The 15,051-nt window shown below is 43.0% G+C and overlaps 1 protein-coding gene across 4 annotated transcripts; it reads right to left on the reverse strand.

The window, feature by feature from the left end:
* Nucleotides 1-1,697: 1,697 nt before the first annotated feature.
* NSDHL (NAD(P) dependent steroid dehydrogenase-like) lies at nucleotides 1,698-14,779 on the reverse strand. 4 transcript variants are annotated; one of them, XM_052813938.1, is made up of 8 exons: nucleotides 14,720-14,779; nucleotides 12,403-12,453; nucleotides 9,861-10,022; nucleotides 8,776-8,922; nucleotides 7,225-7,353; nucleotides 5,089-5,231; nucleotides 3,425-3,527; nucleotides 1,698-2,714 (listed from the first exon to the last, which is right to left on the reverse strand). In XM_052813938.1, exons 2-8 carry the CDS (start codon nucleotides 12,421-12,423, stop codon nucleotides 2,379-2,381), a joined length of 1,041 nt encoding a protein of 346 aa, XP_052669898.1. In that variant the 5' UTR covers nucleotides 12,424-12,453; nucleotides 14,720-14,779; the 3' UTR covers nucleotides 1,698-2,378. The 4 variants fall into 4 exon arrangements, with proteins under 4 accessions (XP_052669898.1, XP_052669897.1, XP_052669896.1 ...); XM_052813937.1 differs by lacking the exon at nucleotides 14,720-14,779 and adding an exon at nucleotides 14,311-14,333; XM_052813936.1 differs by lacking the exon at nucleotides 14,720-14,779 and adding an exon at nucleotides 12,954-13,675.
* Nucleotides 14,780-15,051: the final 272 nt, after the last annotated feature.

A 15,051-nucleotide genomic window follows, 5' to 3' on the forward strand; every position in this document is an offset into this window, starting at 1 on the left:
GAGACAGCGTTTTTGGGACCGATTGAAGCTGCAAGGCAGATCTAGCTGGGAAATGCCATCTAGAGGCCAAAATGTGCTTTTACCTATTTTTTATGTTTGACTTCAAGTAATCATAGTGCTTGCTCCTTCCACTTCAGTACAATCCTATTCTCACACCACCTCTGTGTGAGGGCAGTGTTATTCCTACTTCTCAGATGAAGAGCTGGAGTTCTCTGCTGTGCTGCACCGTGAGTCCCAAAAGCAGTACAGTCTTTTCTGTGCAGCACTGCATCTGAACTAGAACACGCTGTCCTTCAGGGCTTTCTGTACTCACCGGCTTGGGTTTAGCAGCTACCTCTACTGCACATAGCAGAGATGCGTCTGAATTGTCCATTTTCACAAAAAGCCATTCTTCTAGTAACGAGCTACGAGTTTAGCATCAGTCGACTACATTACAAAAACTAGAAGTGGGCCCAGCTTTACAGAAAGGAGCAAGGAACAAACATACTCCAGTCCTTCCTCACCCCTTAAAGCAGGTGAGATGCCTGGCCTTTTACAAAACCTTGGGAATAAAGCCATGTCTCTCAGCCAGGCATGGTTTCACCATGAGTGTTCCTTTTATATGTCACAATTTTTTTTTTTATTTTTTATTTTTTTTTATATAGATGGGGCACTGGTACACACTTACAGAAACAGTGAGGGAAGAAAGGGTCTTTCCATTAACACTGAATTTGTGCTGGCACATTGATGCATCACATGGAGGCTAACACAGCTCAGGTCTTTGAAAGCAGCATCTGTCTCCCACTGAAATGGGATATATGATGACACAAGCAGATTCCAGAAAACCTAGGAACCACAGGGCTTTTTTTTTTTTTTTTTTTTTGGAAGAACACACTGCTGAAGAATTGCACTCTAGAATTCAAGCTTTAAATATTTAACCCTACAGGCTGGGGAAAAAAAAAAAGAAAAAAAAAAAAGGCCAAGGTGGATGACTGGTGCAAACCAGAACTGTGTGAACTAGCCCAAGCAAGTGGCTAGTATTTACTTCAAGATCAAGCAAGGCAAAGGTCAGTAAAACTAGCTAGCTGTTAAAGCAGCAAATAAAAATTTCCAGGAAAAAAAAAGCCAACATAAAACTCTCCAGAAAACAGCCAGAAGTTAAAATAAAACTAATTTCTATAGGATTCTTGCAGCATATCGAGCTCCCAGATGAGGTTAAGGCTCATTGTGTGAGGCACTTCCCATACTTATGAAATTTGAAACACCAAAACTCCTCTAGAGCCAGGAACTAGCACGGAGGGAAGTTCCAACTCTAACCTAAACTCTTCATTTAGAAACAAAACAGAACTGAAGCACTTAGAAAGATTATAGGGCAAAGTACACTTAATATAACTGTCAAACTAAACAGCTTGGTCAACATAGAATTATGATAACCATTTTCTTGTGGAAAAGTTTTTTTCACATACTAAGTGGTCAAAGCAATAAAAAAAATCACCATTACCAGCAATAACATGTCAGGCAAGATGAGAGCTTTGTGCAGTTGGATCTTCCAACCAATGCAGTTTTTATGGGAAATAAGTGAGCTATGGTAAAATAGTATGTGCTGACTGACAACAGCCACAGCAAAGATTTCTCCCCCCACAAGCAGAATAATTAAAATCCTGTTTATGCTGAGATGTTCAGCATGGGATCTGCCCTTTCAAAGACGGAACACAAAATTAGGAAGTCATCTCTTCTTGATTTATTTGGGTTGTTTTTGAATAGAAATAGGCTCCTGCAGACACAAAGGCACATGCTTCCTTACAAAGAGAGGCCTAGCATGCCTTTTCTCAGGTTTCCTTCTGATGCCTCAGTAAGAAGTCAAATCACCCACCAATCATGGAGGGAATAACAAAATTGGCTTCAATGATTTAAGAGATGGTGGCAGAACTCCTTTTTGGCATGAGCCTCTCTTTCATTGCTCTTGTATAGAAAAAAGCCAAACCACAGAAAGGAACCAATTGTGAGAAGTATTTCATTAACCAGTCTGCAGCTATGAGAAGAGGTGGCTGTTATCACCAGAGCAACAAAACAGAGGACAAGGGTGGAGAGAGAAGATGAAGGAATGCTGATGTGCTGGGTTGGGACTGAAGAGGGCACAGCAGGGTGTTTATTCATAGTCCATAGGGTTCAGCAGCTGTTTCAAAACAAGAAGTCACATCAAAGAAAAGAACTGTTAGCACAGCTCCTACATGAGTTTTTTTCAACCCAGATAAAGCTGTCTTTATAATGGTGAGGAAGAGGAGGGACTTCGGGAAAACTCCCTGTTCCAGAGAATTAGTGAAATTTGCTTCAGTGTTCACGTTAAGATGTCAAAGCAATTAGGAAAATCAAGTAGAAAAAAATCCATCTAGGACTTCTCAGGCCTTAGCCCGGCGTAGGTGGGGGTAGCTCTGCAGAGTCCTGTCTATTGCTTCATCCAAGCTCACCACTGGTTTGTAGCCCATGTCTCTTTTGGCCCGTTCACAGCTGTAGTAGTGAAACGTTCCAGCTAATGCTACCCGCATAGGGGTAAAAGTGGGCTTGATGGTGACCAGTGGACTTAACAGCCACAGCACTAGAGACAGGAACAGGGCCAGGTAATATGCCAGCCAATAGGGAATATGGTACTTGGGAGGATCGTAGTTCAAGCCAGTCAAGATACGGGACATGAAAGCCCAGAAAGGAACTGGTTCATCATTTGTGATATGAAATGCCTGAAAGAGAGGAAGACAAAAAGCCAGGTGATAAAATCATTATGGTTTTCACAAACTTGTCTTTGTGATGGCCCATCTCATGTTCACAAGGAGACTGACATCCCTGACTTGACTGAGAACATATTTTCAGGAGAAACTGCTTTGCACTAACCATCTCTGTCTGAAAAGTGATGAACCCCTTCTTTGCTAAGAAAGCCAGCTACTTCCGACACCCTAGAGGTTAAGATTACTCATAAATGGTCAAACAAACTGAATGACACAACGCAAACACATTAAAGCATCCTAGCTGTATGTACAGTGCATGCCCAGAGCATGGTGGTGCCATGAAAATCTATGTTTCATCTATTCTGAATTCTGCTGTAAAAGCTAAATAACTATGTTTCTTATGTATGCATCTTGGCTGCCCACAATTCTGCCTGGATTTCCTTTCACAAGGAGTTTCATAGCATGAAGTTAAAGTATATTCATACATCTTAGCCCATGTGGTTGCACACAATGGTCACCAGATGGGCAACCATTCATTATACCTACAGACAGAAAAAAATTGACCCATTTGTGTGTACTAGTTCCACTCATCTCCAAGATCGATGTTCAGTACAGACAAAAATCAGCATAAATTACAGAGCAGACACATGAAGCCAAGTGAGGCTTGCAGATGAAGTTCAGCTAGGGGACACCCACTGCCCTCCCCTTGCTAGGTCCTTCCTTACCTTCCCACACAGAGGAGAGTCTTTCTGAAGATTTTCTGCAGCTAGGATGTGTCCATGGACCACGTTTTCCACATAGGTGAAATCTACCAAGTTCTTTCCATCCCTGTGCAGACAAAAGGAAGAAGTTTAGCCGTAAGGCAACTTAGGCTGAAAATCTGCTTGTGGCAAATGGAAGGACTTTCACACAAGATGTATTTATTCCAAGATTCCTCTTCTGCTCTATTGTGCTGCAACTTCAGGCTATTCCCGGTCAGAGAGAGGAAATCACTATGTGTTATTTTGGAGACAAAGGCAGTTACTGTCTCAGCTCTTGTCAAGGCCCTCAAAGTTTACATTCCTGTAACAGTACCATTTTTAAACCTCACATGTTACCAAGTATCTAGGTGTTGCAGATCCTACAGGTCTCAGAATCAGCAGAGTGATCCACAGCAGCAGAACAAATACAAACAGAGTGGTAACTAGCACAAAGAAAGTCACTTAAGGACAAGCTTTCAATTATGGATTTCTTGGCTCATGAAATTCTAACTTACTCCCTCAATAAGCCAACCTCAGCTCCAGCTGAAACAGATTTAACCCACTGTGTTAAATCTATTTCTATTTCTACACAGGTAGAGAAAATGAAAATGAATCTGCATATCGCTTTCAAGAGTCCAGCTAAATCAAACAAATCGTTTGTTACAAAACCATCACCATGCTCATTTGGCCTTAAAAACAGTATTGCTGCAATCCAACATTCTGAGAAAGAATGATTTTCATTTCCTACATTCATGGATGTATAACTATTTTATTTGCTTTCTTGGAAGGGATATACAGGTCTGTATAGCAGTAGGAAAACTTAAATGAGGAATGCGTGTTTGAGCTGGAAGAGAATGAAGACTTGAACAAAGTGGAAACCTTGAGTTTGTGTATGTTTGCTGCTCACAGATCAGTTTGAGGGATGGACTCAGAATTGAACTGTAAGGAAGAAAAAGAACCAAAAAAAAACCCCACAACCCCCACCAAACCCAACACCAAAAAGACCACAACCCTATTCCCTTTCTTCCTTCTACCCGAAGCACATATTCACATGTGCACATATACACACAAACAACCTCCTTGCATGTAATAAAAATCTATTGTAAATTAAAGAGCACATTTCTTTCAAGAGCATAATACAATTGATAAAAATATCCTTAGTAGTAACTTGAACTATTTCTTGCTCTAAAATTTCAGTGGTCCACTAGAAGCTCTGCAAGGCTCCATAACAAGACAAATACTTTGATCTTATAATCAGAAATATTAAAACATTGCCATATAGGCTTTTGAATTGCAAGAACCTCAAATACCAGAAGTGTATATTAATTAAATTAACAGCAAGTAATCTGAGCTCTCTCATATTTAAAAGGACAGCTCTTTAGACAATGCAAAGAAAGCTCAAGCTATGTCAGCTTTCCCCACCGATATTCTTTTTGCATTATGAACACTTACCATCTGCATGCATGAGTCCCTAACACAGAAGGATTTTTAAAAAACAGAATCCTGGGTCACAAGTGAAAAATTAAAGAAACGTACTTTTTTCCATGCCACAACAACACTACTGATTTAATATAATTCCCTTCCAAAAGGGCTTTGTAGGTTCAGCATCAATTTTAACAAAAACTATAAAATGACTGAGCCTTGCTCACCCAATTATGAACTTCATTTTGCCACTCTTAGCTGCTTGGATGAGGATGGGAACCAGCTGAGGGTCTCTAGGACCAAATATTCCATGGGGACGAATAGCAGTAGTGAAGAAATTGTTGCATGGGTCATTTGCACTGAGCACTTCCTGTAGGGAAAAAAAGATAACCAAGTCAGGAGAGAAAGGCTGGGAAGAAAAATACAGCTTAGTAACATATTCCAAGATCATCACTAAAGGGGGTGGGCATTCCCCCATCTCCTTGGGAAGACATCGGTGGAAGAATTACTGTCCACCCTTACCTTTACAAATGATCCTTCCTTTGTTCCCATCTCTTCTCCCACTTCTCTTTAATGAGAAAAACAGACAAAAATCTGTTTTCATTATTGAACACTTAATGAATTGACAGGCAAAGGAAGGGAACTCTTCGCCTCTCATTTAACACCACAGAAACCAGAGGAGCTTTGAAAGTTCCTTCACACCATGAATTCTTTATGGACATGTTGGAGAAAAGAAGGACACTAAGCAATTCAGTCTCCATCTCTCTCATCAATCAATGGAAGATTTCCATCATGGGCCTTCTTGATCTCATTCAGAAGGGGTGTGATCCCATCTTCCTGGCAGCGCTAACCAGATTTAGCAGGGCATCTCTGAAGAAGATTTAATCTATCGGGAGCTCCCAAACAACGTGTTCTACTAATTTTTAACAGCTGCTGGATTTTCTATTAAAAATCCAAGAAAAACACATACAAATAAACACTGAATACTTTCTCTGTTTCACCCAAACCAAAGACATAATTACAAGCATAGTGGGCTAGACTTGAGTGCTGCTCACAAGCTTCCACTTTATTAGTCCACTTTGCAGTAAAGTGGTTACGCTTGTGAATGAACAGATGTTTTTATGCTGCATTTTCACTTAAGCTCTTTTCAAGGAACGTAAGAAAAATCCTTAAAGGCTAATGCCTAACTCTAGAGGGCACACTGTCAGCTTCAGTATGGAAGCAAGTCTATATTCTTCAGGCACAAAAAGCATAGATTCTTTCCACAACTGAAATGCAAGCCACTGAAAAAAGTTCAAAAAAAATGTTTGTTCGCTTTGATTTAAAACATTGTCATACCATATTTAAACCACAAATACTGCAGCATTAAGAACCTGAAATAGAACAGATGCTGGTGATCTGCTAATGTTCAAAGTAGTGGACATTCAGATGTAGGGGAAATTTTTAGATCTTTTTTAACAAGAATATTTTCAGTACATGGCCAATAGCATTAGCTTACAACATGTCATTAGGCTGCCATGCCCCTTTAACTCAGTCCACATCTCCACCTCATCTTCTCCTTCCCCAGTGACTTGTTCACAATCCCAACTGTAACTTCAGGCTGCAATTCAGGTAAATGGGGTTCTGAAACAGCCTTCCAGTAGGAGCAGAGAAGGCAAAAAACTCCCCTCAACTGCTCTTAAAACAAAGCTGGATAAGTTAAGAAATGGGATTATCACATGGCTCTGGCAATGAAAGCAATATCTCTGCCAGTTCTTTTATTCTTCCTCTAGAAACCACCTCTGTAGTGTAAGACACTATTTCATTCAACTTCCTTGGTAATTTATGTCACAGCTTTATTTTATTCTCTTTTTATTAAGTGAATACACTACTTAGGAGTTTCATCAGCCAAGGAAGACATAACTTAGAACTTATGTATTTCAACAGCTAGACAGCTGCTAGGAAAGCATCCCCTGGACCAACCCATCAGCATGCCTAGGGAAAAGGATGTGGGTCACTTGTGAAAGATGCAAGTGGCAGCCACCTGCCATACTTGTCTGTAACAGAACAAATGAATCCACAGCTCACTAGCCTTTATGCTGAGAATAAAAGGGCTAAAATCAGACAGATTTGTCTAAAAGAAGGGAATTTTCTATTTCAGTTATACTCTGAAAACTCTGGCAGGCATATGCATGATTCTGCACAGGTTTTCTTTTCAACTGTAAGAACGAGATACTTCTTTCTAATGAAAGAGAGATTCTGGAGAACAAGAGAGATCTGTTCAGTCTTGAAGAGTCTGTTGTGTCCCCTAGGGCATGCCCTACTTTTAGAAGGGCAGTTTTAAGCATCAAAAATAACAACGTTAACCATATTATGACAAATACCTTCTCCTGTAGGATCTTTGTCTCTGTGTAATAGTCGATAGGTTTTTTTGCATAAGGGAGGTCTTCTGATCCATTTTTTATGTCTGTGCCCTCAAAAACTACACTGGCACTGCTAGTTAACACCAGTTTCTGCAATAGATGTGAAAGAAAACAGTTGTTTAAAACCTAAACCAAAAGGGTCGTTATTTACGAAGGCTGAGTAAAGACAATAATAATGTTTAAGCAACTGATTCTACAGATAATAATCCAAGTCTAGAAGAACGTGGGCTAACAGAAGATGATCTGCGATTGCAGGTAAGAAAACTCCCACTCCTTTAATTGACTCTGTCACACTGTTTAGTGCTACCTAAAGGAGATTAAAACATTTCAACAAACATGTAAGGCAGCCAGTCAAGGGGAAAACATCTCCAGGAAAATCAGAGTGCCCACTTGGCTTGGCACATTTTAGCACTTAACATGCAACAAGTGTTTTTAAGAGATATTTGCTCATCTTGACTATAACGATACTACAGTAGATTAAACCAAAAAGAATTCTTATCTTGGATGTTTTCGTTGGATAAAAATGTACCCTAGTAGATTCAAAACAGGAAGTCAGTGATGTATTTGAGTAATCAGAAACATGTGGTTTTAAATAAGATCTACACTGTAATAGAAAGATGACTAGATCCAACAAGTTCCAACAAGACTTAACTCCTTGCTCTGGCAGAATCCAGACTAAGCCTGAAGGTAAACACCACGTGGCCCATTTCCTACAACAGCGTATTACATGAGGGGGAAAAAAAACCCAACATACAACAAACTGTGGGGCCGGGAGTCCTGTGTGATAGACATCATTTAATTCTAAACATTATCACTTCTGTATTTGCACATGGACACTGCGCAAAATACATGCTTTGGGGGCAACATCTCTGCCCAGAATAAGTAAGGGATCTTCACAGGCATTGCACTTGAAAATTTGCTAAGAATTTAAATGAAAACTCATGTGATATCAACATAACATAAGGAGAAAAAAAACCAAAAAACCCCACAACCTTGCCTGAACAGCAGCCTGGTTTCCTCTGGCTTTCTTTTGTGGGCAAATGACTTTCTAAACCAAATTATCCTGAGATTATGGCATAAGTGTGTTCCTTCTCATTATATGTCAAAGAATTCACATAGGTAATAGATGCCATCAATACTTCCACTGCTGGAAAAGCTATCTTTAGAGTTGTCCCCTTATTAAAGCATGAAAGAATCCACTTGTCAGTCATGGTTCTCCCATGGGTGATTCCCAGACATCTAGTAGGACAAATTTTAATGGATGCTTTTCCTACAGTCAGGAATATTGCAGTGTGTAGGTTTTCTGTGGCAAACATGGACTGAGCTTACACCAGACACTTAAGCGAGAGACCAAGAGTCTCTCTATTCTACTAATTTTCACAGAACAAGTAGCAGTTCAGTATCTCAGAGACCTTTGTCCCTCTGTCAAACTAGATTGAAATTGGTCCATGCTCCAATTGTTATAAAGTCACATCAGCATCTTATAGTCTCCATGTGCTTTCCTACCCTTACCTGCACTCCAGCTTCTTTGCAGGCTTCAATGACTGCTTTGGTTCCCATAAAATTCACCTTATAAAACAGTTCCCTGTTGTCACTTGAAGGTGCTGGTGATGCACAATGAAATGCCACTGACACACCTTGTAAAGCTGGGAGCAAAGCCTAGAAGACACATCACATGAGACAGCAATGAAGCAACAGCAATAGTGCCTACTCAGGAAAAAAAAAATATGGAAGGAAATAAAACACAGTTCTTTTTCTCATGGAAACAAAACCACTAAGTTTCAAGTCATGTTCTTTCCATAAAGGTGAGCAGCTGGAATAGGATTAGAGTCCAGGATCTTCACAACGTCCTCTCTTGCTAGACAAAAACGCATTACATCATCTTTTCTTTCCGGAGAAGAACCTAGGAACCTTCTGACACCTGGACGCTATCTAGACTTAACTACTTGCAATAGTCTCAAGTGCAAGTATGAGACTCAAAATAACCTGGAGGTAGGAGTCAGAAAACTCAGCAAGCAGCAGGTTTAACAGCCAACAGTACCCCATGGCACTGTCTGTGTTTGAGATAACTGTCATAAAGCTCTGAGACATGATACTTTATACTGGTGGGGAGACGTCTCTTCACATTGCATACAAATGTTTTTTGCCAAGGCTCACACGCATGACTGAGTTAAGGCAAGAGTTCTTAGCGTGCCTTAACTGTTAGGAATAATGCATTCTGCCGTTCTCATGCAGCTGAGGTTAGCTAGGAGAGCACCCACATGCAATTACCAACAGTGATTATAATTAGACTGTATATCTGAGCTAACAGTAATGCAAATCATAATACAGAAACAAGTTCTGTTCTTTTCAGCTTCAAGCAGACATCAAGTATATTTCTTTAAATGTTCTAGATGAGGGTTCCACAGAAAACTGCTTAGGCTACTGACTTCACAGGGAAAGGTTGGGGGGCGTACTACATATCCTTTCACAACCTGTGCAATGCCTTCAGGTGTTTTAGTGCTTCAGGCAAGGCTCGGTAAGCTATTTGAATGAACATTTATTTAAACAGACATCTTTTCTATCTACCCATGTCATGTACCGTTGTTAGTCTGTACCTCTTTGTCGCAAAGGTCTCCCAGGAAAAACTGCACTCTGTCATTTTCAAATCTCTTCTGAATATCAAACACGTTGATCGCATAACCCTTCTCCAGGAGCTGCTCCACCATGTGCTGGCCTAAGAATCCTGACCCGCCGATCACTGTACATTTCTTACCAACCTGTAGAGACAGGGAGAAAAGCACCTTAGCAAGCAGACATACACCAACACACTGTGCAAGTAAAGTGATCTGAACTTCCCCAGATCAAAGTGTGCTGGAATTTTACACAACTAGTCCGTAGCTAGTTTAATTGGAGGAGTCTAAATTCAGATATCAAAAGACTCTTCAATATGTCTGTGCTATCACAGTAACTTAAAAGTTCAGACATGCTAATGGTCCACATGGCTCACATACTGGCTTGTATTTTGGCAGGACTCTGCCTCATAACCAAGTGGCTCACATAGTAGGGAAGGAAAAGAGGACTGGCTCTGACAAATGCTGCCCTGATGGTAAAGCAAACAGAATTTGCTTCAGCAACATGGCACAGATAATTCAGAATACTAAAACTGTCACTGTTAGCAAGGACAAAACTATTTTCAGAGCATGTGAAACCTAGGCTTCTCCAAGCCAAGAAAGCAATCAGGTAAAGGCAAGGCTTGTCCTTTTTAGTTAGTCATTAGTTCTTCCTTTCTTTTTTTAAGCTTTTTAAAATCAACGGCTAGAGGCACTAATTAACAGATTCCAGCCTGGTCACTCGTCTAACAGGACTAAGACTGAAGACCTTACCGCCAGCACAGAACATACAAGCAACGAGTCTGAGGAAGCTTTTGCACAAAGAATGCTCTGTCCTGGTTGGAAATAGATTTGCTCCTTATTGTTGCTACCAAAAACCCACCTCTGCAGTTATTCTATTGAGCTGAAGGGAATTTCAACCCAGTGAAACCACACAAAGATGACAATTGTTCAGAAGTTTCTAAGTGCTACATCCTTAAACAACGGTTCTACCGCAAAGTGTCGATTATCCACAACAGAAATTAGAAGAGTTCGCTGCAGTTGCTCAGTTACATGAAATCATAACCAGTTATTTAGAATGGTGCATGCAAAGTACAATCTGATTAAAAAAAAAATTAAAAGTTCTAATGGGTTGGCCCAGTGGCCTATTTGGTTTTGATAGCTGCAAGAGAACAGACAACATAGAATATGTGAGTCTAAGGACTCTCTGCAGTTCACTCTCCTTGTATTCCCCCACTACAACAGTTTTGTATTTGCTTTACTCATCAGCTTCCTGATTATCTCTAAAGGCTGTCACATCCCTCCCCTCTGTGGTGTCCCCTCCCTGTTGAGGGGTCTAGCCTTTTCAGTTTCTCCTCAAAAGGCAGTCGCTCCCTTCCATCAATATTTTTTACTTGCCTTCCCCTGTACCCTTTCTCATTCCAGTGAGTTCTTCATAAAATGAGAGCACCCGAACTACAGACTGCACTTAGATGTGCTGAACTGAACTTTTACAGTGGCAGAATGACGCCCTCTGTCTGGCTTTAAACATCAGAATTGTCTTCTACCGGTACAGATGAGATAGTCCAGGTTTTTCTGTATGATAGTTTTCCACTTGCCAAAGTATAAGGACACTATTCTAACTGGTGATGAGAAGCAGACTATTTTAATAATCCTTAGTGCGTATTTATAATATACAATACAACCTAGTACACAATACAATCTAGTACACACACTTCTTAGGAAAGTACTAAATGAACCAACTCAATGACCAGAATCAGTATAACTGCAGCTAACAGTGCTGCACCTGGATTAATCAGCTGGTTTAAAAAACGCAGGTAGAAAGCCAGGCTACGCATGACTATATTGATTTTAGGATATGAATTGCTACCTATCTAGCGTTATGCTGTGAAGATACAACAGCTTGTTCACACTCTCTACCATGACACCACATTGGTTTTTTTGTTTCTTTGTTTCCTAAATGTCTGAGATTCACTGGTCTTCCATAAGCTTCATATGAATTAATAAGAAAATAGTTCAGAAGGTAGAAATCTCTATAAACAAGAACCACAGGTAATGTAACAGAACAGCTTAATAAAATGTACTCCTAAGAGTAACATCCAAACATCTCTCTGAGCTAAGCAAAATGTTACACTTCCCGTATTCTAATCTCCTATATTCAATGCAGTAATCATAGAAAGAGGTTACAATGATCTAGTAGGTCTCAGGGACCTCAACTGGGCCTTCACCTGCACTACAACATGCAATAACGTTATAAGGCATGTAGAAACGATCCTGGAGTAACTAAATCTCCAGACCAATTGATCTGGCAGCACTGACAAGGCCACTGGTGTTCTTGCAGGGGTTGGAGCATTCCTGGATCTCTTTGGAACTAAACACAGCAAATGATTCCTTGGAAAATCACATTTCCTCCGCCATTACCTCTAGAATTGGTATTAATGCAGGAACAGTCTCATGTCATCCCTAGCAACGTTCAGAAGAAGCAACTATGAAAATATATTTCTGCAAGACAAGTCTTCGTAAAGCATCGTTTAAGTCCTCAACTTACCGATCTGAGGCGTGTGGCCATTTCTCAGATGATTCACTATCAACCTGACTCCTTTAAAAAAGGAGAATATTATTTTATTCACAAGACAATACTTTACTTAAGCATGCCATTAACACAAACCAAGCTTTTTTTTAAAAACACATTTCTAGTTATAGAAATCAAGGTTTGAAGCCATTATGCTAAAGCAGAAGCATGAAAAAAGTGAGCTAATTCTCTCTGCCCTGCTGAACAAAATAAGCAGTACAAGAGTAACAGTGAGATCAAATAGCTTTCTCAAAGGCATAATTTTAATACAATAAAATACCCTTGATAATACAGGCACCACCTTATTTTAGCTAGTATTAGCTTCATGCACTTCCTTTAAGTCTGAATATTTATACTCCAAATAACATGAACACAATTGCAGGTTTTGGCAATGTCCTCTTCAAAAATATAGCTGCTCAAGGGTGTTAGGAACAACAAAATAAAACTGAAGTTCAAGCAGTTCAGCAGAACCATGCCCGCCTGTTCCACAGCAGCAGACACAGCAGAGAAGAAACACCAGCGCTCACTGGTGCCCATCAGCGTAGAGAGGGGAGCTAGTGGTGAGATTTTCCAAGTTTTCACATCACAGGCTGTTGATACCACCAGTTTCATTAAAATACGCTCTTCCTCCCAGCAATAGCAAACAAAATTCCCAACTCAGCTGGGATCCTACTGTGTGGGGTATAATTGAAAGACAGAAAAAGACAACATGTCTGTTTAGATCCGTTTCCAACATAAAGACAAGCTGCACACAAAGACTTCTGTCAGCTTTACGGGCTCTTTAAACCATCACTATGATAAACAACTGCTTTAGAGGCTGATTTGATTCTACTTATTCCTAGTCAGTGCTTCCCACTACTTCCTACTGCACTGAGATGGATCAAAGCTATGACTAGCTGAAAATTAATCATTTTCTGCCTGGGTTGGTTTTTCAGCCAGAGCAGCTCTCTGACCTATCTCACTTCATGAACACCAGTGCCAACACAACTGGATGAGATCCAGGAACAGCTACACCAATGTTGCTATAAAATTATCACAGTACCATGCCTCACGCAAGCAAATACATCTGTGGGACTGGCTCACTCTGCAAGCTACACAGTTTAGCACTCTTCATTTTTTATTTTTCTGAAAAGCCCTTTGAAATGGCAAGGAAAAAGCCAAAAAAAAGGCAGGATTGGTGCCTGCCCAGCCAGGAACACCAAGCTGGTTTGGAAGTATGGGCACAGGGTGATCCACCCTCCAGTTGCCCCCTCTTCTACCGCCACATCTCCCTTAACACAGGCCTTACCCCTCTCCAAAATGCAATTTATGAACTACTTCGTCTTCAGTTCCCCTCCAGTTCTCTCAGCCCCCCCCATCCCAGAGCCCCCCCACCCCTTCAGCCGCCCTCCACACCCACCCAGCTTCTCCCACCCCCAGCTTTCCTCACACACCACTACAGCCTGCCCTTCCTCACACCGCAGCCCTCCTCACATCCCTGCGGCCTCCCCTACCCCCAGCACCTCAGACCCCAGCTGCCCACTCCACACCCCCCACAACCTACCCCACACCTCCTCACACCGCCCCCACCTTCTCCACCCCTCAGCCTGCTCCTCCACACACCCCACAACCTTCCCCATGTCCCAGCCCTCCTCACAGCCTCCCCGCCCCCAGCTTCCCTCCCCACACACCCCACAACCTACCCCGCGTTCCCCTACAGCCTCCCCTACCCCCCCCCCTCTTAGCTCCCCAGCCCCCACAACCTACCCCACACCCCAGCCCTCCTCACAGCCCTGCAGGCTCTGCTGCCTTCAGCCTGCCCCTCCACAGCCCCCATGACCTTCCCCGCACCCCGGCCCTCCTCACGCCCCTCAGCCTCCCTCACCTCACCCCGGCCCTCCTTACCTCACGCCGGCCCTCCTCACGCCCCTCAGCCTCCCTCACCTCACGCCGGCCCTCCTCACGCCCCTCAGCCTCCCTCACCTCACGCCGGCCCTCCTCACGCCCCTCAGCCTCCCTCACCTCACGCCGGCCCTCCTCACGCCCCTCAGCCTCCCTCACCTCACGCCGGCCCTCCTCACGCCCCTCAGCCTCCCTCACCTCACGCCGGCCCTCCTCACGCCCCTCAGCCTCCCTCACCTCACGCCGGCCCTCCTCACGCCCCTCAGCCTCCCTCACCTCACGCCGGCCCTCCTCACGCCCCTCAGCCTCCCTCACCTCACGCCGGCCCTCCTCACGCCCCTCAGCCTCCCTCACCTCACGCCGGCCCTCCTCACGCCCCTCACCTCACACCGGCCACCCGCCCTCCCCTCACCTCACCGACGGCGCCCTCAGCCCTCCGCAGCCCGCCCTTACCCCCGGCCCGGCTCCGCCCCCCGTGTCAAGCCCCTCCCTCTCTCCCTCCCGCTCCACCAATCGGCGCGGACGCTTCCAGCAGACCCCGCCCACTCCACCGGCTCCCGCCGCTTCTCCTCCCGCGCGCCCTGGGCTGAGCATCGCGCTAGCCGGCTATCGCTCGCTGATTGGTCCGCGGCCTCCCCCCTCTTCGGCCAATGGCGTTGACGGAAGGAGGAGAGGCGCTTCTCCCCGGTCAGTCGCCTCTTGGATCCGCCCCAGCTACTTATTGGCCAATAGCTATCGCCTAAG

Source organism: Harpia harpyja, chromosome 18, assembly GCF_026419915.1.
Source record: "Harpia harpyja isolate bHarHar1 chromosome 18, bHarHar1 primary haplotype, whole genome shotgun sequence".
Lineage (NCBI taxonomy): Eukaryota > Metazoa > Chordata > Aves > Accipitriformes > Accipitridae > Harpia > Harpia harpyja.

Excerpts from the sequence above, each read along its gene's own strand:
- NSDHL (XM_052813938.1), bottom strand. The coding sequence starts at position 12,423 with ATGGCCACACGCCTCAGATCG. Across the intron at positions 7,354-8,775 it reads GCAAAGAAGCTGGAGTGCAG|AAACTGGTGTTAACTAGCAG; the intron begins GTAAGGGTAGGA and ends CATCTATTGCAG. Across the intron at positions 3,528-5,088 it reads AAAATGAAGTTCATAATTGG|GGATGGAAAGAACTTGGTAG; the intron begins GTGAGCAAGGCT and ends TTGTCTGCACAG.